The 27,316-nt window shown below is 38.3% G+C and overlaps 2 protein-coding genes across 4 annotated transcripts in view; one reads left to right on the forward strand and one right to left on the reverse strand.

The window, feature by feature from the left end:
• The window catches only part of abcc8b (ATP-binding cassette, sub-family C (CFTR/MRP), member 8b), a 33,593-nt gene extending 18,168 nt beyond the window's left edge, over positions 1 to 15,425 (forward strand). The window contains exons 21-40 of the mRNA XM_053622632.1: positions 807 to 891; positions 951 to 1,052; positions 1,922 to 2,059; positions 2,744 to 2,857; positions 3,930 to 4,011; positions 5,776 to 6,020; positions 6,848 to 7,014; positions 7,130 to 7,199; positions 7,995 to 8,152; positions 8,974 to 9,066; positions 9,178 to 9,280; positions 10,508 to 10,609; positions 10,699 to 10,819; positions 11,753 to 11,883; positions 11,980 to 12,058; positions 12,146 to 12,254; positions 12,460 to 12,563; positions 13,765 to 13,898; positions 13,989 to 14,051; positions 15,101 to 15,425. Coding sequence (XP_053478607.1) covers positions 807 to 891; positions 951 to 1,052; positions 1,922 to 2,059; positions 2,744 to 2,857; positions 3,930 to 4,011; positions 5,776 to 6,020; positions 6,848 to 7,014; positions 7,130 to 7,199; positions 7,995 to 8,152; positions 8,974 to 9,066; positions 9,178 to 9,280; positions 10,508 to 10,609; positions 10,699 to 10,819; positions 11,753 to 11,883; positions 11,980 to 12,058; positions 12,146 to 12,254; positions 12,460 to 12,563; positions 13,765 to 13,898; positions 13,989 to 14,051; positions 15,101 to 15,238 — 2,338 coding nt within the window. The 3' untranslated portion in view covers positions 15,239 to 15,425. The remainder of the gene's footprint in view (positions 1 to 806; positions 892 to 950; positions 1,053 to 1,921; positions 2,060 to 2,743; positions 2,858 to 3,929; positions 4,012 to 5,775; positions 6,021 to 6,847; positions 7,015 to 7,129; positions 7,200 to 7,994; positions 8,153 to 8,973; positions 9,067 to 9,177; positions 9,281 to 10,507; positions 10,610 to 10,698; positions 10,820 to 11,752; positions 11,884 to 11,979; positions 12,059 to 12,145; positions 12,255 to 12,459; positions 12,564 to 13,764; positions 13,899 to 13,988; positions 14,052 to 15,100) is intronic.
• Positions 15,426 to 15,508: 83 nt separating this feature from the next.
• Positions 15,509 to 27,316, reverse strand: part of mob2b (MOB kinase activator 2b) — a 56,290-nt gene continuing 44,482 nt past the window's right edge. For all 3 annotated transcript variants that reach the window (XM_053622629.1, XM_053622628.1, XM_053622627.1), the window contains exons 2-5: positions 22,929 to 23,089; positions 21,848 to 21,941; positions 20,325 to 20,449; positions 15,509 to 17,206 (exon numbers count right to left, since the gene is read on the reverse strand). In XM_053622629.1, coding sequence (XP_053478604.1) covers positions 16,935 to 17,206; positions 20,325 to 20,449; positions 21,848 to 21,941; positions 22,929 to 23,089 — 652 coding nt within the window. In that variant the 3' untranslated portion in view covers positions 15,509 to 16,934. The remainder of the gene's footprint in view (positions 17,207 to 20,324; positions 20,450 to 21,847; positions 21,942 to 22,928; positions 23,090 to 27,316) is intronic.

The following is a 27,316-nucleotide window of genomic DNA, read 5'->3' on the forward strand; positions in this document are numbered from 1 at the left end:
TGGAGAAGAGCAAAAATGAAGGTTAATGTGTGTTCACACATTTCTGATGTTCATCACTTTGGAAGTCCGAATTTTCTTACAGTTATGAGATTGTGAGTTGTGACACAGTTTGAGACATTTGTCAATATAGCGGAGCTCGGTTTGCGGTCAATGCTAAATGTATGTACAGTGTAAATTTAGTTTTCGAAAAAGTTTTCTGCGTAAATGACTAACATATTTGAGTAAAAATGTTTATGTAAATTCTTTATGTCATTGGCTAGTTTAAGTTTCTTTTCCATATTTATTTAATAGTTGTCTCTTTCTGGTTTGTGAATAATGTGATTCATAATGGAGAATATACTGTAGGTGGATGCATTATATGTAGGCTTATATGTATTACATTAATATATGTCAGTATTTAAAAAAAAAAAAGTGTAAATATGGTGTGTATATTTGTATTGCCTTGCCTACACATGTGAAACTAATGCTGCTTGAATAGGGCTTTAAAGCCCCTTTGCAAAATGGGTGACCTGCCATATTAAATCCTCCACGAGATTTCCTTATTAAGTGCCCTAGATGTCCCGCAAAATCATTGAAAAGTGCACTGAAGCTTATGCAAGTTGTGCTGCAGGCAAATAGTGTCAGTTTGACACTCCAATAGTATTTGATGTCTTCCGTTTAGAAGAACTTTCAACCTTCTTATAGGAGTGGAGAATGAATGAATTATATGCAGAAGACAGGGAGTAAATATTGGCAGTAAAAACGATATTCATGAAGATCAGAAGACAGCAAATTTGCATAGTCATTTAAATACATTTTCTCTTCAGGTATGCAGAAGTGATCGAAGCATGCCAGCTCCAGCCTGATATCGACACACTTCCCCAAGGAGATCAAACGGTGGTCGGAGAGAGGGTATGTATTTGTGTGCGTGTTGGTTGTATATATATGTGTACGCATGTGTATTTGTTCAGGTTTCTCTGTCTCTTTCTCAGGGCATTATTCTGTCTGGTGGCCAGCGGCAGCGTATCAGTGTAGCCAGAGCTCTTTATCAGCAATCTAAAGTGGTGTTCTTGGTGAGTACGAACATGTTTACATACAGTCTGTTCACACAGAGAATTCAGCCATGATTTTATTCGGATCGTCTTGTACAGTATAAGTAGTAATCTTAAAAGACTGCTGTAATCACACAGTCTAAAACCAGCTTTAGGCTGTATTGAGATGTATACTTAAAAAAAAAGAGGTATAGGGTCCCGTGTGGCTCAGTATTTTAAGCGTTCCCCATATTATCAGGAAATGTGAGTTTGAATCCCGGCCGTGTTATAGCCATGTGTGGATGGCAGATGGGGAGTAGTAATTGCCTCCAAACAATTCCTGCAAGTTATCACCTAAACCTTCAAAAAAAATAAATAAATAAAAATAAAAGGAAAAAAAGGCTACAAAAAAAGACCAAATATACAGTACTGTATGTCTCATATTAGCCATGCTCTAGGTGGGCAGAGAAACCTATTCGGTTTAGAAATTCACAAAATCTAGACTTTAGTAGCACTTATTTCACTCATTCAGTGATAATGATAAACATCCATGCATGGATGATTCGATTTCTATTGCTACAAATATCCATATCTGTATTTGTATTCAAATTTAAATGCCAAGTAAGCATGACCTAAACTGAATATAAACAAACTAATACCCTAACCCCTGTGGCCCTGACCGGGCAGGTACTAAGGATGAATGAATGCAGAGGTAAATGTTTATGGTAATGAACATGCTTTTTGTTTGTCTTGTGAGCGTCCTATCTGACCACCTTCATGAAAATAAACACCTTCCACTTGTGCGCCTTGTATTTATATCCACTTAGAACACTATCTGTTCATGCCAAATTAACTGTATTTGGTTACATCCCTAGTGTATACAAACCGATACAATTGTCTGTTATCGTTAGGATGATCCATTCTCAGCCCTGGACATCCACCTGAGTGACCACCTGATGTTGGAGGGAATTCTAAAGTTCCTCAGACAGGAGAAAAGGACGGTGGTGCTGGTCACACACAAACTGCAGTACTTACCACATGCAGACTGGGTGAGAACCACACATCTAATATATACAGTATATATTTGTGCAGCAAATAACGCACCAAACTGCACTTCACTTAACTGCTAACAATGAAAGTAAATAAATCAGTGTAATAAATTTGCAAAATAATAAGTATGTGTAACATATTACACTATTTATGGCCCTACCAATTCTTAAAATGTGCTTGTGTGGACAAACTGGCAACTCACATGAAATTGCTGATTAACTGAGAGCACCCAGTAACGCAGAAACTCCTTATAGCTTATTGATGATAATTCAGCTTAATGATGGATGGAGGATGCAAAGTCTACAGTATCGTCTGGGAGGTTTTAACGCCATGTTCATGTCCAAAAAACAAGTTTGGATCTGTCTCTTTGAGCTGCCATGCGCTACTGATCTGACTCTAAAGTACAGAAGCTGATTGAAAGCTTGTGCACACTTCTCCACTTCATGCAAAGTGATATCATAGTGTTACCAGTCTATTAAGGCGAAAGAAGGTTTAAAAAAAGAAAAAGACGTTTCCAAGTGTAGTCTTATGCATCTGACTGTAGATTTGACTTCATCTAGTCTAGCTTTCTTTATCATCTGCTGTTTGTGGGGTTGTTTTTTTTTGTACTGTTCTCACACCATGAATTTATTATAGTATATTACTCCATACATATATTATATTTTCTTTCTACGATCCCTAAGATTATAGCTATGAAGGATGGGACAGTCCAGACACAAGGCACCTTAAAGGACATCCAGTGTGCCGAGCCTGAGCTGTTTGAACACTGGAAAACCCTGATGAACAGAAAAGATAAGGTGATGAAATGATAAGCTTTCCACCTCTTCTATGAGGTTAAGGAATGGTGAATTTGTTGGGAGGAAAAGTGGACTGCAAATCAGTGTGACAACATGAAGGCAGTAAAATGTCTCATTGTTTGACCTGATTTCATATCTTAAGCTTAATCCTTCCACAGAGGTCATCAGAAATGAATTTTGACAGTGATTTGTGACTGGTGTAATAGCAGTCCATGGTATATAGTGCTTCCACTTTTGCTCTTTTTTCTTGTCTCTATAACAATTAGTATTTTTAATATTATTATATATTAACTGTTTGACTGCAGTTTGGTGTAATATTTGTTATACATATGGTTTTGAACTTGAGAGCAGACAATTACAAATTATTCTATAGGAACACGTGGTTATGCCAGTAGTACATCCATACATTCCATCCATCCATTTTCCATACTGCTTATCCTACACAGGGTCACGGGGGGCCTGGAGCCTATGCCAGGGAACTCGAGGCACAAGGTGGGGTACACCCTGGACGAGCTGCCAACCCATCACAGAGCACAATCACACACCCATTCACACACCACGGACAATTTAGTAATGCCAATCAGCCTACAATGCATGTCTTTGGACTGGGGGAGGAAACCAGAGTATCCAGAGGAAACCCCCAAAACATGGGGAGAACATGCAAGCTCTACGTACAGAGCAGAGGTGGGATTCGAGCCCCCAACCCCAGCAGTGCGAGGCAAAAGTGCTAACCTAAGCCACCGTGCCCCCATCAATCTAACACCTTAAAGGGTTATTTAATTCGTTCCTCTATAGGAATCCAAATCACCAACTTGAGTGAGAAACAAATGCGGGCATTTTCAAAATTGTATTCACTTTTCAAGCATTTTTCTATCAAAGAAATGGATGTTTGGCCCATATAGAGAGCTGTTGCACTAATTGAGCAGTGTAGAAAATTTGATCCCTGAATGGAACGAAAAAAAATAAATCATTTTCCAGGTTTACATTTAATTCCCCAGTGGCCAGATGTCAGGTTTACTGAGAAAGGTTCACCATGGACTCTGTTTTTTTATTTATTTTTTTTTCCTAACAGGAGAACTCTGTGGAGCTGAAGAGGAAGAGTTTCAGGAGGATGTACTCCAGAGACACACTTGCCACAGAGGATGAGGAAGAAGGTAAAGACTCAACATGTATATGCACATCAGAAATGACAAATATGTTACCCGCTCAAACAAAAACACTACAGGAGATGTTTTAAAGATAATCAATACTTATTCATTCCATCAGTGAATAAAATGAAGCCCGCAATGACCGACACGAATCCACACGTCAATGACGTTTGTAGTCGTTAACTGGACAGATTCAGAAGCGAGTCGTAATAAGTTCCGTTATAGGCCTTTAAAATACCGTTCGACACTGCAGATATAATGTGTAGTGCAGGTATTACATTATATGGTTCTGGAATCTTCTAGAATCAATTCATACCATGATTTTCACCCTGTTTTAGAAATTATGGCAAATCTTCTACCACATATTAAGGTGAATGCTACATAAGGAAATAATATTATGTGTGACGTCATCAATCTATACTTCTAAATGGATAAATCCAATCTAAATGTAATGCTATGACTATTTCAGAGTTGCTTATCAGGGTATACTATCACACTAGTATACAGAATAGGTACACCCTTAAATGTAATAGTTTTAAGACTAGTTTGTAAAACATCCCTAAGATCATCTTTATATGTTACCAGTATCCATAAGGGAATGAATGACTAACAAAGCTTTTACTGTATCCTGTTCTTACAGTGCTTTCATTTTTGTGCGGTGTGTGTGTGTGTGCGTGCTTAAAGTTGTACTGTGCTCTATATCTGTTGTTGTTTTTTCCATCATGGCTTCCCCTGTGTGGACTTTTGGGATATCTCCAGCCTCTTCTCTGACTGTCAGAGAGGTTAAAGGTTGGAATGGCATGCTTCTCTGCATCTTCTCTCGCACAATGAAGCACTTAGGCTTGGGATGTTTAGGAATTATGAATGAAAAATCAATTTGAAATAATTTTTTTTTTTCTTCACAGTTCAGATGTATTGACCATATACAGGCAACACAAGTGTGGATTTATAAGTATTTTAATGATTGTATGAAAGTATGTCATTTATAACCAAATTTTTCATCGTTATACATACAGTAGAAAGCAAAAGTTTGCACACCCCTAGGACAAAATAAAGCTATTAGTGTATTAGGTGTCACAAAAATAAATTTGAACATAAAAGTTGAAAGAGTTTACAATATGTCGAATATTAATATAGTATGCTGTAATATAATATACAGTAAGTAAGGAATAAAACCTAACCCGACACAAAACGGAGTTACTGTTACTATACTGAAGTTATTTATTTTCAAACAAAAACATGTCCTGGAGTTTTTTTTAATAGCTCGAACACCACAGCATTTGCCATCACTAACATTTTTTAAAAGTACTAATTATCCATTTGTGGAAGTTATTTAGCGATAAACAGTGGTTCCCACACCAAGCTCTTTTTTTTTTTTCTTTCTCTTAAAGTTAATAAGGCCAAATGGTTAAACATTAAAAGGTAACTGCTGTCACCATTCAGTCATGTTAATTCCATTTCCAGACCTTTGCAAGCAAGGAGTTATATCAACTGGACCTTCATAAATTTCACTTGAATACCACTGTTATAGCCTGCGCTGCTTCTGTGTACAAATCTCAACAACCTCTTTGGTGTTATTTCAGTTTCATCTGCATAAACTCAACTCAAAGTTGCTGTTCATTTAACAATGAGGCTTTTGCTGTGCATGAAGAGCATCGTTGCATTACTACATGTATCAACTCTTGAAGATGTTTAAAAAATTTCTGCCACTACACTAAACCCCTGTGAAGTGAAGAACACCAGTCTGACCGTAGTGTTTTGTCCCCACAGACGGTTCCCTATGTACAGATGAGGACAGCCTGACAGCCGAGCTGCGTCAGAGGAACACAATGCTATGGGGCCCTTTGGGGACGTACCTGCGAACAGCTGGCCTCCTGCTGCTTCCGCTGCTCATCCTGTCACAGCTCACCAAACACTCACTCATGCTAGCGATAGACTACTGGCTCGCCCACTGGACGTCTCAGGCCATCACAGCTCGTACTGACAGTACAGAGAGGAACTGCACATCTACACAGGTGAGGAATGTCGATGTCTATGAAGGTTTTCAGTCAACCAGATCAGTTTGAATATCTTGGACAATAATAGTTTCTTGCTGTTCATGGACTTCATCATGTCTAATTCTTCTCCATGGTGTGAAATTTAGGTGAGTGTCATGAAGACATAATGAATGTAGGGGAATTTCAGTAACACTTTACAATAATAGTACATGAATAAATCATGCACTAACACCTGAATGTATTAATGATGAGTTAAGGCATGTACTAATCACAAACTAATGAAGAGCTAACCTTAACTATGACGTGAGTCTCATGAATTCATGCGTGTATAACGACCAGCTTAAGTACATGATAGTATATGTTTGTTAGTTAATGTATTACTTAACACGTAGGGGTAAATAAATCCAAAATATTTTTTTGAATATGTTTTCATATGAGGCTATGGGATTTCAATTAATAGGAACTGCATATCTAAACTATCCCACACTCACCTGAAAAGGCATTATTTGGCTTAATAATAGCATTTGTAAGTTTCATAATCTAGCAATTTGTAAAATTAATAATAATAATAATAATAATAATAATAATAATAATAGCTATGCAATATCCTTTGTCTATTTTATAAATAACATTGCCTTATGCAGCATCAGAAACCAATTCAGACATGCAGATTATAATCATAATGTCAATCATATCATCATAATGTTATGACTTACATTAGTTACATTAGCCTCATAGCGCTAGTGCAAAACTACAGAAGTGTCTTTTCTTGCTGAACTATTACTTTAAAATTTATATTTTGTCCACCAATTTCTCTCTCTCTCACGCTTTCCCTCTGGCCCCAGGACTGTGTGCTGAGTCATTCTCTGTACCTGCAGGTGTTTTGTGTCTTGTGTTTTCTGGGTATCGTGTTATGTTTGATCACCTCTGTGGCCGTGGAGTGGACGGGACTCCGGGTCGCTCAGGAGCTCCACTGCAGTCTTCTCCATATCATCATCCTCGCGCCGATGAGGTACTGGTTTCCACAACAAACAACAGAATTTTCTAATGCTGAGCAATGATTTAAAGATGAAATACAATATCCTGCAGTTATTTTGTAGATGTTTATTATTCGAGTAACATTTCAGGTTGTTTGAGACGACTCCTCTCGGGAATATTCTTAACCGATTCTCTGGTGACATCAACATCATTGATCAGGTAATGAAGGTCATATTTGTCTTTTTTTTTTTTTTTCATGTGCATTTTTATCAACAACTAGTACCACTCAGTGGGGAGGTTTTCACATTTAGTCATTTATGTTATTAAAGGAATACTTTAGCATTTTCCATACTAATTTCTAGCAACCATATTTGTATTGTGTGCAATTACAATTAACCATCTACTGCATTAATTATTACATTTACATAAAAAATATGGATTTTTTATTATTATTTTTTTTTTTTTAAACTTGAATTAGTTCAAGAATAAAAATATATAAAAACAACTTGAAAAGAAAGTAGGGGAGTTTTGCCTAAATAGTGAAAAATGAATCACATTTGCAAACAGCACTTCCTGGTCATGTGAAATGGCTTTTTTTTATTATTATTTATTATGTCAGAGTTAAAGTCCCCTTTTTTTCCAGTTACATGGAAAAACAGTAGTTTTGTACTATTGCTCATCAAAAAATTGGAACTAAATTAATTGTTCCCATATGGCAGCACCATGCAGTAAAGGGTTAACAATAATTGCTAAGTTTCTTTGTAGTGAGGAAAGAAAGAACTACTTATTTATAGTATTTTATAATACAACATGATTATAATGGCATTATAATCTAAGGGCACTTGTTCAGAGAGAGCTTCTCTTTTTTTCTCACTGAGACAAAAATAAATAAGACTACAAAGCATAAACTCTTCTGTCTTGAAGACATATGTGGATATATAGGTTTTAATTGAAAAATGTTGGAGTATTTCTTTAAAATCACTACACTACTAAACTGAATTGAATTAAACCTAGCACATCCCGGGTACCATGGAGTGTTTGAGCCGCTCCACTCTTCTGTGTGTGTCAGCGGTGGGCATCATATCTTACATCACCCCGGTCTTCCTCATCGCTCTGCTCCCACTGGCTATCATCTGCTATTTTATTCAGAAGTACTTCCGGGTGGCATCCAGGTGGGTTCTCCAGTGGCTGGTCAATGCATCATCAGTGTATGATTCATGATGGCAGTCAGGATTTTAATTTGAGCTTAAATGCTTGATCATTTTTGTGACTTCCTGAATTTAGGAAAATAGAGTTAGTACTAAAAGGGCTATCTACCAACAATTCTGAATGAATGTTAATTTTTTTTAGTGGTAAAAAAAAATTGGTGCATAAATCGTTTGCAGGAGATTTTACACAAGAAATTTGGTATTCATGAAAATCCGTTTACTTCAGAAAAAAAAAAGTTTGTGTCCTCCGAGAGCTCCTCCCCTGGAAGACTCACTAATCTAAAGACTGATTGGCTTCAAATCAGTGCAATTTTTTTTTACAAATGGATTATTCTGTCATGTTCAAAACATTTATTTGTTTCAAATGCATTCACGGATTTAATGAAAATGGTGTGAAACTTGGCCGTTTCTTATAAATGACGAAGCAAAGCCATCCAAAAGTAATGCATGGAAGAGGACAAATAAACCTAGACATTCACGTAAGACAAAAGAAATGTCGCTGTATAAAGAAAAAAATAAATAAAAAAAAAATTTAAAAAAAGGAGTGTGTATTTATGGTAGTTGACACACTGCAGTGGCTAAGCTGCATTACTGTAATAGCTCAATCCGTTGTTTAGTAGTCATTTTGTTGTTTTCAGATCTCTGTGAGCTTTGCCTTTTATGGAGTTTTGTAGGTGTCACTTAATATACAATAAATCAGATAGATCATGAACATAATTTACAACATTTATCAACATTTTCAACGCTATAGAGAATGAGCATTGTGTGTGTGTGTGTATTTCTAGGGATCTGCAGCAGTTAGAGGACAGCACCCAGATCCCCCTGCTGTCCCACTACTCAGTGACTATAGAGGGTCTCACCACCATCAGAGCCTTTAGGTACACTACACACACTTACAGGTTAAAAAGAAGAATTACAGAAGAATTACGGATTATCTTCATGGGTAATGAGTTTATCTAGACAATTACTTGATTCCTGTTTGGTTGCAGACACGAACAAAGATTTAAGAAGAGACTTTTGGAATACACCGATGCCAATAACATCGCCTCGCTCTTTCTCACAGCAGCCAATCGCTGGCTCGAAGTTCGCATGGTAAAATCAATCCATCAGTTAATAGGTCAACAAATAAAGGCATGTCAGAAATAAATATTAAGACATATCATAATACAGTCATTTAATAGTGATATACCGTACATGATGACTTACTGTGCTCAGTAATGTTTTGATGTTTGTCAGCTGACCATACAATTGCTTTAGTAAGATTTATGCTAGGATTATTTAAAAAAAAAAAAAAAAAAAATATATATATATATATATATATATATATATATATATATATATATATATATATATATATATATATATATACTGTATATAGCTTAGTCAGTTTTCTTCCATTTTGGTCAATTCTCCCTAATTTGCTACATTGCATTCCTGCATTTAATGTACATTTAACAAATATTTTGCTTTTCATTTGGATTTTTACATAGTTAAGCAGAAGGATATATTAGCTGAAAACCTGGCTGCATCTGCCACAAGGTTAAGGCTTGAATTTTCAACAAGAAAATGACCCTTAACAAACATCCAAACAATAATAATAATTATTTAATAATAATTCCTTAGATTTATATAGCGCTTTTCTAGACATTCAAAGCTCTTTACATTGTATAGGGGGGGGGGTTGTGGAATCTCCTCAAACCACCACCAGTGTGTAGCATCCACCTAGATGATTCGACCACAGCCACAGTGCGCCAGAACACCCACCACACACCAGCTATTAGCGGAGAGGAGAGTGATGTAGCCAATTCAGGGATGGAGATTATTAAGGTGCAATGATAGGATAAGGGCTAATGGGGGAATTTTGCCAGGGCACTGGGGTTATACCCCTACTCTTTTACGAAAAGTGTGCTGGGATTTTTAGTGACCACAGCGAGTCAGGACCTCAGGTTAACGTCTCATCCGAAAGACGGTGCTGTTTTTACTGTATAGAGTCCCTGTCACTGTACTGGGGTATTAGGACCCACACAGACCACAGGATGAGCACCACCTGCTGGCCTCACTAATACCACTTCCAGCAGCAACCTTACTTTTCCCATCCCAGATACTGTCCAGGCTCAACCCTGCTTAGCTTTAGTGGGAAACCAGGTGAGAACTGCAGGGAGATATGGCTCTGGCAAAGCCAAACAGAAATACTTGCCTGACCCCAAATCAGTGTTCTGAAATACTGTGGACGGAACTAAAGACTGCAGTCCATATGTACAAACCTAAGGCCCTTCTCATGGCACGACTGTAGTAACAGATTTATTCTTGACTCATCAGGAGTACATCGGGGCGTTTGTAGTGCTGATAGCAGCCGTGGCTTCAATCAGCAGTGAGCTCTCAGCTGGATTAGTGGGTCTGGGCCTCACCTACGCTCTCATGGTAAAACTTCCTGCCCAACACACATTAAACAATACTCTCACATAGTTTTCTGCAAATTCTAAAACATAGTTCCGTACCTGATATAACAGGTATCGAACTACCTGAACTGGATGGTGCGTAACCTGGCTGATATGGAAGTACAACTCGGCTGTGTGAAGAGGATCAGCAGTCTGCTCAACACAGAGCCTGAGAACTACGATGGAGAAATGAGTGCGTAGATGAGAAATGAAAGTCGTATATTGAGTGCATCCTAAATGCAAGGGTTTGATGGAAGATCTTCAGTGCCTTGCATAAGTATTCACCTCTATGAACTTTTCCATATTTTGTGAATAGAACTGAATCAGGTTTGGCAGAACAACTGGAAGGCCTTTGTATTGAGAGTCAAAATGATCGAGAGACAAACAGAGACTCTTCTTTCTCCTGATTGGCTGGATATCAATGATCCACATCATTTTTTTTTTATCCTCTAAGCAGATATTTTATCATTGGCTACATTGGTGTCCAACCATTCTGGAGATCTACTCTCCTGCTGAAAGCTTAAATTCTAATCTAATGCGCCAGATTGAGTTATTCAACTACTTTCTTTTAATGTCATTGTTTAGTTTTAGTTTAGTCATCATTATTCTATTTCCTCCCCCCAACCCCCCCCCCCCCCCGCCCCCGCAGTGTTACCACCAGAAATAAAAGTTATTGTGTAATTTTACCTTTTCATGCAGTACACTGGTGTTCTTTTCAGCCAAATGGAACATTTAAACCTATTTAGTTAGGTAAAAAAAAAAAAAAAAAGAAATATTTATTTAAAAAAAAAAACCTGATTCTTAAAGGTGCGAGTGTCTACTGTGGAGTGTGACATCACAAATAAATTTAATGCTGAATTCAGGCAGAAATTCCTTTTTTTTGGCCTCTGATAAAAAGAGTTAATAGTTTACATACTGTATATTTGATAGATATATATGCTTTGTGATAGATATCCGGGAATTCACCTGGACACTGTTGATTGTAGGACATATTGCATGTTGTGATATAATACACACATAATACAATATTTGTCACATCATTTGTTTATCTACATGAATTGAATTCAGGTAATTAGGTGCAATGCACAAGGACTTCACTGATTATTTCTTTGTTTTGATGTTCCAGCTCCAGCCCAGGTTCCAGCAGGTTGGCCCAAATATGGCGAGATCCAAATAAAGAACCTGAGCGTGAGATATGATAGCAGCCTAAAACCCGTCCTAAAGCGTGTCCATGCTCACATCAAACCTGGACAAAAGGCAACAGCATTATAACCCACTCAAGGTGATACTTGCTTTCTTATACACTCAAAGACATTCCCATCAGTTATATTCTGTAGTTCTGTATCTATACAGGTGGGGATATGTGGACGAACAGGAAGTGGAAAGTCTTCCTTCTCCTTGGCTCTTTTTCGAATGGTAGACACATGCGAGGGTAAACTTTTTTTTTTTTTTTTTTTCTATTCCTCAGTATTATACCGTCATCTTCTAGGCTTGGTGACATTCTGTAATTTTCTTCAAGGTCGAATTATTATTGATGGGATTGATATCGCTAAACTGCCCCTTCAAACCCTGCGCTCCAAATTTTCTATCATTCTTCAGGACCCTATTTTATTCAGTGGAACAATTCGGTGAGTCTTATTGATCTTCTAACTATGCCATTGAATACTAGAATCTCCATTTTGTTTTGCTAGAGCAAAGCTACAGTATCAGAGATGGGCCATTAGATAGGTAGGCTATCAGGTAATCCAACAGAAATCTTAGGTAGGATCGTTTGGAATGATTTGTCAATACGTGCTCTTTCACTGACTGCTAATGTCTTTGGTTTTGTTTTAGATTTAATCTAGATCCAGAGAGAAAGGCCACTGACCGGATGCTGTGGGAAGCTCTGGATATCGCTCAGCTCACACCCGTGGTGGAAGCTTTACCTGGAGGACTAGGTGAGACCTCGGGTATTTCTCCGTTCTTTGCTCATCTCCTTGCTTCGTAGCTCTTCTCTCTGAGGACACAGGGAAAGAAAAGAAAAGAAAAAAAAACGGATAGGAAGATTCAAGGACAAAACTAATTGCCAAAGTTAGACATCCTTGTTCACCGACGCATCACTTTAAAGCAGGGGTGGGCAATCTTATCCGGAAAGGGCTGGTGTGAGTGCAGGTTTTCATTCCAACCAAGCAGAAGCCACACCTGAATCTATTGAAAGTCAAGATCAAGTGATTAAACAGGTGGAATCAGGTGTAGCTCCTGCTTGGTTGGAATAAAAACCTGCACCCACACCGGCCCTTTCCGGATAAGATTGCCCACCCCTGCTTTAAAGGGATTTACGTCAATTCACATATTGATGACATGCTGTCCTGCTAGATCAGCTGTACAGCAGAACATTCTACAGTACAAAAATTAAGCTTACACACTAAATTATAGCATTGATTTGACTTTGGTTTTGGAAGCGCTGGAATCATTGTAAGAATCAGAGAATCATTCAGTGAGTGAATCTGTTGAAGAATCTATCTAAGAATGAAGCTTGGCATTTAATCATTAGACCACCTTGTAAGTACATTGCATTATAATTATAATTGCAATTGATATATAAATATAACGTATGCGAATGTATATCAAATATAACTATAATTGCATTATAACCAATCAAAGAATCATTGTAAGAATCAGAGAATCCTTCAGTGAGTGAATCTGTTAAAGAATCTATCTAAGAATGAAGCATTAGAACGAAGATTGGTAGTCTAAATCATTAGACCACATTTTAAGTACATTGCATTATAACTATCATTTATATTTATACTTTTTTTTTTCCACGAATGAATCAATGAAAGAAGCATTCTGAGAATTAAAGAATCTACTTAAAAAAAAATCTAAACAAGAATAATTTATTTTTTCATACTTTTTCCAGTCTATTTTTGTAAATTCAGCAACTTACCTCACAGAATAAAATACATTTATGCACAAGAAATGCCTGTATAAGTTAATAGTAGTATTTCCTGATCATCAATAGTTCAATAAACATTCAGTACTGATTACAGTTTTGGCCCTGTTCAGACAGTTTGCTATTTTGCGACTAATTCTCAGGATTTCTTGCCATTAGAGCGAACCTGAATAAAGCTTAATCAGATTGCCCTGTCCGTATCTTAGACACCATGGTGACAGAGGGAGGAGAAAACTTCAGCCAGGGGCAACGGCAGCTCTTCTGTCTGGCCCGAGCGTTTGTGAGGAAGAGCAGCATCCTCATCATGGATGAAGCCACAGCGTCGATCGACATGGCCACTGTGAGAGATCCTATGCACAATACATATCTCACAATACGTAGAACAATAATAAAGTGCTCTAACCTTCGACCCCCTTCTTCTTCCGAACAGGAGAGCATTCTACAAAAAGTCGTTATGACTGCTTTTGCAGATCGGACGGTCGTAAACATTGCTGTAAGTGTCTGCTTAAATGTGATCTAGCAGTACAAAGTGATCATTAGTCCTCGTCCACCAGCAAACACCGTGCTCTGCTTTCCCTCAACTCTGTCTGTGAATGTCAAAGAAGAAATCAGGGAATCAATTTATCAAACAATCTGTTAACGGAAGAATAATTTAAGAAATTATATTTTTAAGAATAATAATTTAAAAAAAACCAATACGAGTCTTTCTAAGAATAAATCTATCAAAGAATCTAAGAATGTATCAAGCGAAGAACCCATTGAATAATTTGAGGATCCATTTTTAAAAAAATGTCTCGTATAGTCAAAGAAACAATCTAATCATCACTCCAAGAAACAAGAATTTCAAGAATTGTTATTAGTTTGTTTAAAGATCTTATTTTTTCATTTAATACCGCCCTTCAGAATCTACATAAGATATTTACATGTTTCCCAGAAGACAAAATAATAACAATTGACACCGGTCATCCTGTTCAAAAGTTTACACCCCCCTGGCTCTTAATGTATCGTGTTGCCTTCTTGAGCATCAGTGAACGTTTGGACCTTTTGTAATAGTCGTGTACAAGTCACTCAGTTGTCCTCAGTGTGAAAAGATGAATCTGAACATCATATAGCAGCTGTCGGAGAAAGGTCAAATATGCAGAAGATGCTGGAAAAGTAAAGAATGTGCAGGACCTGGAGGATTTTTTTGAAGAACAGTGGGCGGGTTAACTGCTCAGGACAGACAAAGGACTCATGAACAACTCTCACAGAACATAAACACAGTCGTTGATCACCCAGGTAACGACACACAGGATTAAGAATCAAGCGTGTGTAAACTTTTGAACTGGTTCGTTTGTGTAAATTCAGTTATTATCGTGTCTTGTGGACTATATGTAAACATCTGTTAGGTGAAATAGCGCATTCAGGGCGGGACTCAATAAGAAACTAAATGCAATTTTAAATGATTTGTTTAGCTATTAACAGTCTGCAGAATCTGCGAGGCATACGGTATGTAAACGTATGACCTGAACTGTATGTAATATATTGTGTATTATGCTGCAGCATCGTGTGCACACCATCCTGGGCTCAGACGTGGTCATCGTGATGAAGCGTGGAGCCATTCTGGAATACGACAGACCCGATGTCCTCCTGGAGCAGAAAGACAGCGTTTTCTATTCTTTCGTCCGAGCAGACAAGTGAGAACGACGACGAGGAGTGTGCGTGTCATGAACAGGGCAGGACAAAGGGATTTTGCTATGATCTGTATATAAATTTCTAAATGTATAATTACGAACAAATAATATGAAACTTGCAACCAGTAACTGAACCTATAACGTCTTTCAAACGGTTCTAATATAAAGCCAGTTTCCTACAAAAAGTCTCCATTAAAGAACTGTTTAATCATTACTCCACGGTTACTGTTGATGTCGGTACAAATTGCTAGTAGAAATGATGCAAACACCACAGGAATTAGTGACATTTTAAATATTTTATTAGGGTATAATTTGCAGAGCTTAAAATATTAAATCGCTTTTAACTTAAGTATTATTAAAATACATAAAAATGAAAGCCAGAACTGTGTCCAGAAAAAAAAAGAAGCCAAAACTAAACCAAAAATGGGGGGGGGGGAAAAAAGATAATAAATTAAAATGAACATCCAACCCTCTAATGAGAGAACCTCTACCCAAGAGAACTCTCTGAACAGTGATGAAGGGAGGACTTTAAAATATCTTTCTTTCTCTTTCACGCTTACATACACCTTTTATTTCCCCCGTTCGATCTGTCACTCATTCACTCTGGATAATTTTCTCAAACAGTTAAATACATAAAGACTAGGTTTTACATTCTTTTGCCACGTTTCCATTTTGAAAGTGTCCTTACAAAGCGAGCCAGGGCGATACCTCGATTCTGAAACGATTCCGATCTAATTGTCCCCCTCGGGCATTTTTTTAAATGAAACATGGAGGGGAAATCTGATGTACCTTTATATGGGATATGGAACGATCAAATGTAGCAGACAAAATGTCTTTGTCATTGTGCTGCATAATGGAAAAGCACCACGAAGCGAGGCCTTCGGACTGGTGCTCTTTTTCCTAGATGGATCCAACATGGCCGCCTGTGGTGCGCTCTGGTGCTGGAGCGCTCAGGGGGCATAATGTAGATTATCTAGATTAATTAATACTAGATTATCTAGTATATTAGAAAAGAAAAAAAAAAGAAAAAAAAAAGAAAAAAAAAAACAATGAAAAGATGCAGCCATTGTGTAAGACGCTGGGTTAAAGAGCATCTTGGGTGGAAAGTAGTCAGACTTAAAGGATTATGGGTAAACAGTCTGGTCCTGAAGGTCTAAATTTCACACTTGTTTTGCCTCCAAAACAAAAACAAAAACAAAAAACACCTTATATGATTAAGAAGACTCTGTAGACGACCAGGACTACGGTTTAGTCTTCTTAAACTGTACAGAAAAACAGTGCCACTAGTATCTTCCTCACATCTTCTCGTTCTAACATGGATGTACAGATGGTGCTAACGTTAGGAGGAAGAGAGAAACCAAACCTAGTGTCCCATATTCCGAACCCAAACTCATTAGTACATGGGCATGAGAAAGCCAAACCAACTAAAAAAAAACAACAAAAAAAAGGGGGAAGAGGATGAAAGTGTGAATGCTTCCTGGTTAAAGGGCTCGCAGAACAGTACAACCTCTGGAAGGGTGGGAGTGGGGTGGGGTGTGGGGTTGCGGGGGGGGGGGGGGATTTCGGCGAGTGCTGCCACCCGCAATCCAGGCTGACCCATCCTGACCGGGTCGTAAAAAAGAGAGCGAAGTTTGTGGGAGGTGAAAGGGCGATCCTTCAGTCCTCCCCTGAGCAGATGGATGGAGGGGAGACGAGTGCGAGCCTCATCTCTCCGTCACGTGATTCTGTGGAGGAGGGGGCAGGGGGGTGCACAGGGCCTCGGTCAAGTCGTCCATTATGGACGTCTCCTTGGGGTCCATCAGGTTGAATTCCCGTATAAAGACGATGAAGTGTGTGTAGAGCGTGTTTAAGTGTCCGTGCAGCTCCATGGCCACCGTCTCCTTGTAGTGAGCCCAGAAGATGTGCGACAACACGTGGAAAAGGTAGCGGCAGATCTTCTTCACTAGCGAATCGAAGGCGTTCGGGAACTCTTTGCCTGGAGACAGATAGAGCAAAAGGTTAGTAGTGGATATGTTATTAAGAATTTATCCTAAAAAAAAAAATAAATAAAAAAAAACACAACACGGATTTAATCTTTACCTCCATTACATAAAGGACATTTTCCATAAGAACCAATGGAAAACCAATGGAGATCTAGATCTAGTAATAACTGGAATGACACCAAAACAGACAGTATCGTGGTCATGTGCTTAGATTAGCATTGTTTCTTTATATAAAATACACTACAGGTAGAAAAACACGTTGGCCATTTTTTTCAGCTTTTTGAATAAAGTTCACATCAAAACTCACCTGAAAAAACATTCATTTCACTATTTTTGTCCACACACACCCACATTATCTGAAATGCAGCAATTTTGATGAAGGCTTTAAGCTCCGCCCAGTTTGCACAATCACACAGGTCTTACATCACTGAAAAGGAAGTTTCAGTTTCCTTCATAAACCTTATAAATCACACTGAGTGGAAAAACACTAAACCACATTGTGTTTCTGAAACTGTTTTTCACAAAATTATTATTATTATTTTTATATTTAGAACAAAAAAAATCTTACAAGTAATGACATTTTAAGTTCAATCTTTTCCCTGACTTGAATTATATTAAAGGGGACTTTTCTAAAGTGTTGATTATTGCTGAATTTTTCGTTAGGTCGTATACTATATACACACACACACACACACACACACTTGATTTGAGGTGCTGAGACACAAGAATTGTACGCCTTGTGCTACATAATGGACGTAACAAATAAAACTCTTGAACTAGGAAAATTGTATAGATATTTTTTATATGAGCACACGGTAATTTGTTGACTAAAAAAAAAATAAAGAAATCATTTTTCAATAAACTTTTATTTTCTTTTCTCTTTTCACAGTAAGATTAACCATTTACTTGTAACAAAATCGAAATACTAGATGTGCATGTGGATGCATCAAAGCTAAAGTTCCAATACAGAAAGCACTTTCAAGAATTTCAGCAGTTAACTGGCAAAGATTGATTGTGATATTTACTGTAAATAATAATAATAATAATAATAATAATAATAAAAATAGCCCACAGTGTCTTGCCCTAACCATGGCTTCGATCCAATCTGGAGTGATCATTACTACACCCTTTACAGAATGGCTTATGACTAATGGCCAATCGGAACATTTTATCCTCATTTACCGTAAGCACTGAGACAAATGTAAACAAGAACAAGTTAATAATGAACAGATGGCCTACGCAATGAAAATGTTCCTCTAGCTGTCAACAATTTACTGTTCACTTCAGAATCAGTGGTGCTTGAGAGTTAGAATTTTATACATTTCTGCATAAATATGACCTAAAACATCATCAGATTTTCACACAAGTCCAAAAAGTAGATAAAGAGAACCCAATTAAACAAATGAGACAAAAATATTACATATCTGTGAGTAGCAAAAGTATGTGAACCTGTGCTTTCGGTATCTGGTGTGACCCCCTTGTGCAGCAATAACAATGCATCGTGCAACTAGATGTTTCCGGTAACTGTTGATCAGTCCTGTACATCTGCTTGGAGGAATTTTAGCCCGTTCTTCAGTACAGAACAGCTACAACTCTGGGATGTTGGTGGGTTTCCTCATATGAACTGCTTGCTTCAGGTCCTTCGACAACATTTCTACTGGATTAAGGTCAGGACTTTGACCAGACTCTTTAGAGATGGTTCTGTAGCTTTTTCCAGCCTGATGAGCATCAACAACTGTTTTTCCGAGGTTTTAGAAATCTCCATTGCTCGTGCCACGATACACTTCCGCAAACATGTGCCGTGAAGATCAGACTTTGATAGATCCCTGTTCTTTAAATACAACCAGGCGCTCGCACCAGATTGTCGTCCCATTGATTGAAAACACCTGACTAATTTCACCTTCAAATGAACTGCTAATCCTAGAGGCTCACATACTTTTGCCTCTCACAGATATGTAACATTGGATAATTTTCCCCCTAATAAACAAATAAACAAAACAAAAAAAACCAAACAAGTAAAATATTTGTCTCGTTTGTTTTATCGGGTTCTCTTTGTCTGCTTTTAGGACTTGTGTGAACATCTGATGATGTTTTAGGTCATATTTATGCCGAAATATAGAAAATTATAAAGGGTTCACAAACTTACAAGCACCACTGTAGTCTTATTTTACAAAAATACACGTACAAGCTCCGGGCTGCTATCTGAGGTACAGTACAATAAAAACCTGAATCCTTTAAGAAAAAGTTTATTCGCAGCATCTCTATATTCCGCTGTTTTATTTTCATTTAAAATTGGATTAAACAGACGACTAAAATGCAAGACAGACAAACCACAATGCACAAAGTCCTCAGTCCTGGATACCTTCCAGGGGTTAAAAACTTACTCTTCCAAAGCGCTTACACTGGAGACTCCTTCCGTAAATTTAAAATAGACAACTTCACCGTGTCAACAATTATCGATTTTTCTTTGTTTACCAACACGCTGTTTTAATCTGCTCCATCTTAGCCTTCGATTATGTGAAGTGTCCACGCTCCTTCCCTTTGGAACTCTCTTCCTCTAGAACTTATGGAAGCTCAGACCTTTGGCATTTTTAAAGCTCAACTTAAGACTTACCTTTTTAAACTTGCATGTGACTACTGATGTCTACTTTTTTATTATTATTATTATTAATTTAAATTTTTTTCTGTGTACTGCTAATTTTGTGAACAGCGCTTTGAGAAGCTGCTTTTAAAGGCGTTCTATAAAATAAAGTTTATTATTATTATTAAGTGTCCGCTGTATGAATGTCTGGTTGCTATAGAAACGATAATGTATTAGCTCTAGCGCATTAATATGAACCCGCCTTACCGTTACAGAAAACCGATCAGCGCCTTCTGAACAATCAGACTCGAGAATGCAATGAATATCCAGCAGTGTTGATTTGCAGCACTTTTATGGAACCGATGTGTGAACATGTTATCTGCCTGCCAAAATATATGGGATAGATGACGTACTTGCATCCGAGAATGGCGAATATTGTCGGTCGTTGGGTTCTGGACTCTTAGTTCGGTCCAAATTTGCAGAAACTGTGTCTTTGGTACCACTAGGTGCCAGCAGAGGATCATACTCACCATACTTTGTGGGAAAGATGTCCTCATCAGTGACGAGCTTCTGGACTGAACTCATGACAAAGTCGATGTACTGTGGCGCTGTGCATTTTGTCTTCTTCCCTTTCTCATCATACCAGTAGTACGTCCTGAGAGAGAGAGAGAGAGAGAGAGAGAAATGAAGAAAGGCTTGATATCCCAGGAAACACACAGCAGCAAAGACACCGCAAATCATCTCGAATGCCAGGAAATCAGGATCCGACACGCTGGTGGATCATTAACTAAACCGTGTAGCTGACCATCTGTGTATGAAGCTGAAGGTGTGTTTGATCGGCCTCCGCTTTTCTTCTTGCAGTTCATCTCCTGCCAGGTGACCCACTTACAGTGTAAGAGCAGCTGCAGGGTTTTTGGGCGTCACCTTCGCAAACAAAAGCGCTTCTGTGCGCACATCCTGTCTAGAGGACAAGGAGTGGGCTTCGGCCAAAATCAACACTTATGTGTATTTCCAGGCATTTTAATAAATGACCTTTACATTTAACTGTGCTGCAGATACGTTAAGGTATATACGTGTGGCTACTGAGAAAACCCTTCTCCCTTTTACGGTTCAGAAATACATTTCTCTTTTGCATGCACCTCAATCACAAGTAACGTTCTAAAGCACAACATTCTCGGGCTATCTTCAAAAATGTCTTTTTATTAGGCCATTAAAACCTTTCGAATCTTTCTCCGCGGTTATCTTTACGGAGCGTGTAAGCGATCCTTTCTGTTTTGATGACGATACGATATGTCGCGTGGAGCATCGCAGATGTTCAGCCGGGATCTAATTCTACACTGAACTGATTAGGCTAATGTAGGTTGCACTACAGCACACAGCCATCCAACAACTTGACCTTCGCTGTGTGAGGAAATCACACTCGGCTAACGAGGTTTTAAAGCTTTATACAGACTGACTGCATTAAGCCGGATCCTTACTCTACATGATCTTCGACAGCCACAAAAAGGAAACCCCCCCAGCACGGGGAGAACATGCAAACTCCGCACACACGGGGCCACGGTGGGAATCGAACCCCTGACCCTGGAGGTGTGAGGCGTACGTGCTAACCACTAAGCCACCGTGCGCCACCATAAATATCATAATATTAAATTAACAAATTTTCGGTTAAGCATTCAGCAAAGTGATTCCCAAAATCCAGGCATGAATTTCATTTCATGCACTACGTATATGGTTTTTGAGTAATAAAAGAGCTGTTAAAATGTCCCGATTTTACCCATCTACACTTTTGGATAACAAGTGTCCTTGGTGCTCGGGGCACTTTAATCTCAACGTATCATCTTTAAATCAGCAAGGCTAACACACAACACTTCACACTCTGCCTCCCAGAGGTGAAGCCCACTGATAGGGCAAAAGGTGACCTCGCGTCCAAGGTCCTAACTTCGAGCACTCACCTGTCATGGAGCGAGTGTTGAGTTGCTGCAGAGTGGCTGCAGGATCAATAAGTTATGGTGAAGTGAGAGTGAATAATGCAGGAGAGAGCGAGTGTTCTTACGTGTTGCAGGCCGACATGATGGGACACGTATCTCCTGTGCAGAACTCGGACACCGTGCTGTACTGCAGGTTGATCAGGTTGAAGAACGTCGTGGCTGTGGAGGAGAAAAGGGAGGAAGCTTGTTTCGTATTTCAAAACGTTAGTGTGGAAATGTTTTCGTAGGCCAAACATCGCTTTTTGTAACGCCGACTTTCTTCGTACTCATGTCCCTATGTCGATAAATGCCAATCAAATATAAATCACCAAGCGCATTCATGGAACAGCTGCTTCATCCTTAAGGTTTTAATATAACCTAAGGCATATTGGAATCGCACTGCGACACAATACAGTGTAATAGCAATATTGTGCAGTTTCACGTTTACGACCTTAATGCATAGCTGGAAAAAATATCCACAGGTTTAGACTTTAATACAGATCTGTCTCAGGTTCTAACTACAGTCAGATTAAATGTTTAAAGAAAACCGCTGAAACGTTTCCAGAATAATTACCACCCTCTAGCAGATACACACTATAAACAGCCCAGTGGGCGTAGGCTAACTGCCTCCATTAGCCATAAAAGGTGCTGATAGAGACACATTCTGTTGATTTAATCATGTAAGAAAAAAAAAGGAAAAAAAAGAAAGAACAAAAAAAACCAAAAAAAACAACATTCGGTTCCCAAAAATACACCCCTGTTTTATGTTTCTCCATGACTCTAATGAAAGATCTGACAGAAAGATAAAAATCGCAGGAAATGCAAACAATGGTCCATGTTCTCTGGTGCTGGAATGTTAATCGAAGTTCAGTCTTTCGAGAACTTGCATACATTACACAAGCCTGAAATAATGTGCTGCTTTTTCCTGTGATGGACAGATCCAACGAATGATGGGTGTTTCTAAAATATCTGCTAATGCTAGACAAAACAAGACCAGTCAACTTTCCTGTGGCTTTGGCTCCATAACTGGCCATTATTCAACCCTGTACGCATTCCTATTCGGGATTTATTTGCGACTGAAAAACGCACGGGTAAACCAGGCTCTAGAGTAACAAAATGAAGGCTCGAAGACAATGAAGATGAGCAAAGGTAACTTAATACGCTTACTGTTACTGGCGAGCCATTCGTTCAGGTCGATCTCAGGTGGCAACACCACAAGCTCCTTAAGGTCGAAGTCGACGACCCTTACTTTGGTGCAGTCTGGCTCTAGGTACGGCTTCTTCTCCTCTGTAGGCGGCTTCTTTCCGTTTGGCTTCGTCTTAGACTTCCTGTAAAGACATGACAGATAATCGAATAGTGTCCCTACAAGCAAGTTCCCTTTGCCATACGTTCTTATTTTTTTCCTCGTCTTTCCATTGTGCTTTGTTTTAGACTTTTAGTAAGAAAGGCTACAAGTGAGGCATAGAGGGCAAAGGTTCCTTAAGCCCACTCGAGTCTCCTTTAGTCTAAACGTCACTTTTTTCATTCCATTTGGCTTCATCTTAAATGATTTGTTCATGGTTTAAGAGAGTAGTATACCTAGCAACAAGTTTCTTTTGCCTTCCTTTCCCATCTCTGGTCTCCCGTACACAAACTTTGCCCTATTTTTTGGTCTCTTCATTTTATTAAGTTTCCTTTAAAGGATGCAAGATAGGTGGATAGTTCAGTAGTAGTAGTATCCCCTAATCCGAACTCAATCTACATGGTGACTCCTTGTGCTATGGTTTACTTACTGAACTAGAGATGTGCATTGGGATTGGGATCCCATGAGAGCGGGCGGTTTTTACTTTCATGCAGGCTGGACTGGGCAGTCACATATGAAGCTTGCGGAAAAAGAAAAAAAAAAACCAAAAAAAAAACAGGCCGTGTTCATTATCATGGGAGCATATTGGACATGTGGGTTTTTACTATGTTCATTCATTCATCTTCAATAAATGCTCTGTTTTGGGGTTCTGGGTCAGGATTGCTGTGGTTAAATGAATAATCTATAAATTATACAATCATTTTGGGAAATAGACCAACTAATTCATTAGAATTGATGTGTGTACAAAACAAACAAACAAACAAAAACAAAGCACCAAAAAAAGTCCCGTGAACACGTATACTTTGTACCTGTGTGGCAGTTTATATGTGGCTTCTGTCTACAATCGTGTTTTGCTTCTTAACAAGGTGATTTTCCAGAAAGTATATATGTATATAAAAGGGCAAGTGATGTGGTTATAGGTTATTACAGTTCCTAGTCCCTACATTTGAACCTGTAGGGATATCAGCATAATGCGACACGGTCTACATCAGGTTTGGCATCCTGTCCTTGTTTGCTGATTTTTAAGCTTTCCAGATTTTCTATTTTAATTTTCCTTGGCCGTTTTATTATTGTTTTTAAAAGGTTTGAGGAAAAAATGTAAAAAAAAATTAAATAAATAAAAAACCAAACCAGACAAACAACGTTACACTGTATATAAAGGGAGAAATCATGCTAGTGTAGAAAATAAGGCTATAAAGTTTAAATCTTAGCGTCAAGTCTTATTTTCAAAACAGAATATCTTTTCTTGTTCCAAAAGTTTAGAATTTTCCACACTTAGACGTAAAAATCAGCACCTTAAAACTAAAAACTCCTTGCTTTTCCAGACTTGTACAAACTCCCCAGTAGAGCTATGCAGCCTGAGCAGTGTGCATACTTGCTAACACGCTTAACCTTGGCTTGTAATTAACCAATGAGGTCCTCAGACATGCAGGCTATTTTTAGTGCTGGAAGGTCATATTACAAGCAGACCTCCACCCCACTTTCACTCCACCACACCCAATGTATGCTGAACATCAAACGCTCCACTTAAGCCCTTTGCAGAAATGGAGGCCTCAAAAGGGGGTCGACTGGTTCAGTAGGTTTGGGGCGTCAACTGTACGTCATGGGACAATTTATCAAAGCCACAGACGGGCAGATTGTGTGGAACAGAGGCGGGTACTTTTGCCATTTACCTAATTCCCTCTTTTTAGATATTTGTGGTTGCACTACTTCATTTTAGCAGAGAACGAGGCATATAGTTAATACCATCAGTTTATTTTGTTACATATAACACTGTTGCAATCAAATGTGAGAAATGCTGGATGTATGATTTAAGACGATATAACTTGCATTTCTTGAGATAGCAGAATTCATGGTAGTCGGGTTATATGCGATGCTAAGCATAACTGCAGTGTAATTCCAGTCATTAACAGTCTTTTCTGCTAAATTTATCAACATGTCTTAAGGGAATGTTGATATTCCTGAAGTTTTGAAGCACTAACACAATTTAAACAGCTTTGCTTCCTGGTTTTTAGTTAGCACTTGGGTTAGCATTCATAGCTAAGTGCAATTCTAGTCATTAATAGTCCTTTCTTATTGATTCATCAACACATCTGAGAGAAATGTTGCTATTCCTGATGCTTTAGCTTAGTTTCCAGTGTCACTAAGCCTTTACACCGTCCGTATTAAAGACGTAATAGCTATGTGCTAGCTGGCTAAACTGTTCGCTAGCTTATAGTGTTCACGTTTCCGAGTTGCCTAACAACAATGTTCTCACAGGCCTTTACCGTGACAATAGTGAATTTGGTTGGTTAATTTGCAACAAAAAAAAAAAATCAAACATCCAAAGCGTTTGAACATTTTATTTGCCTCATTTTGTGCATGTAAATCAGTATGTTAGTCTGGCCTGTGTGGATCTTAAAATATCCTCCCAAAAAATGTGCATCAGGCATTCAATACACTTGGTTGGTGGGAGCAAATAGATGGGCCACATGTGGGGTTCTAGTATTGGATTAGTAACCAGTCCCTGCTGAAAGAAAAAAAAATGCAATAGAAACAAATCACAGAAGTTCTAATTGTTTCCACTACAAATATCGTTATAAACCAATAGCTAACCATTAAATCCATCATCATTACTGTTATTGAGAAACTATTAGGACAATAATAGGACAACTATTATTGTTCGTAATGGTATCCACTAGACAAAACATGCCACCAACAGAAGGCAACAAATTACCAGTAGAGACCCACAGGCAGGAACCACATAAAACCAATACAAGTACCATTATAATCATAAATTCTATGAGGGTTTCTAGTGTTTGTTGTTGTTTTTTTTTTTTTCAGCAGGGGTGTATTAGTCAGGCGTGTAAAGAGTACTAGAATCAAACTAGTATTTACAATACAGGCTTGCCGTTTCAAAACAGCACATACAAAAAAGCTTTGCTTGTGAAAAAAAACAAACAAAAAAACAACAACCTGTAATGCAATATAGAAATCTGATGGAATGTAAATTTGGGAATTCACTGGATATAATTTAGGAAATATTTCGTAAAATATCTGGATGTGCTTTTGTGAAAGAAAGAGAATACAATTAACCTGATAATGTTTGGTCTTCGTCAATCTTTGCACTGTGCCAGTTATAATATAATGCCAAATTACAGTAGAGTGATGTCAGTATGGTCGTCATATCATATCATTTCAGTGAACTGAAGACAGGACGAAAGCTTTTACCATCTTTGTACAGGGGAAGAATCCAGATTAAATAACACTGTACTGCACTAAAGGAGCACTAAATCCTTCAGAGTACTTCTTCTCGGCAATAACTCTTTATGTTTACTGATACTTAAATCCGAATTGTTGTTTTGACACCTCTACGATTCATCAGTTCCGTCTCTGCACTCAAATACCTTGTTACTGTGGTCAATTATGTGATGAAGCAGGTGAGTATACCAATAAAAAGAATTTCTCTAGAGGGTAATTTGAGAAGCATCTGTGTTCAACAGGCTTTTACTGTAACAGCATCTGTCGCGATTACTTCGGTGCTCTTGTCTAGCTCGACTAAAGAGCTTTTCACTGACTCAATGACCCTTTTAGTGAAAAGAGAAAAACTTGATTTTATGCCATATTGGCATCAAGTCACTGGCTTCTATATTGCGATTAATTGGCCAATAACAGCAGAGCTACTGTATAAAGCTCTGTATGTTTTTGCAGGCAGTGTGCCCCTGCTCTTTAAGCAGCTGTTCCCATGTTATCCTGCTTGGCCTTTGGTCCACACATACAGCGTGGCCTTGTTGCTCTTAGGTTGGACGCCCCCTCCCACACACACACACACACACACACACACACACACACACACCTAAAGCACTGGAGTCTCTTCTACACCGAGTACAACCACCACAAACCGAAGACCGTGCATTTGTAACTTCTAGCAGTTTATATAACCAAATATAACCAAATAAAGAAATATTCAGCATGCCTCATGTGTTTAATTCAAGAAGATCTTTCAAAATCAAAAACTAACCCAACTGGCCTTGCTTACAAGATTAAACAGTGGAGTTTTTGGTTAGCGTTGAAGCCAAGTATAATAACAGTATAATTATACTCATTAACAATCTTTTCTTAGTAGTTTCTCAACACAGCTGAGAGAAATGTTGATATTCCAGATAGTCTGAATCAGTAACACAATTTAAAAGACCTTATTTACAGTTCAACGTTGGAGTCGGGTTAGCATTCA

The sequence above is a fragment of the Ictalurus furcatus genome, chromosome 4 (assembly GCF_023375685.1).
Source record: "Ictalurus furcatus strain D&B chromosome 4, Billie_1.0, whole genome shotgun sequence".
Taxonomy (NCBI): Eukaryota; Metazoa; Chordata; class Actinopteri; order Siluriformes; family Ictaluridae; genus Ictalurus; species Ictalurus furcatus.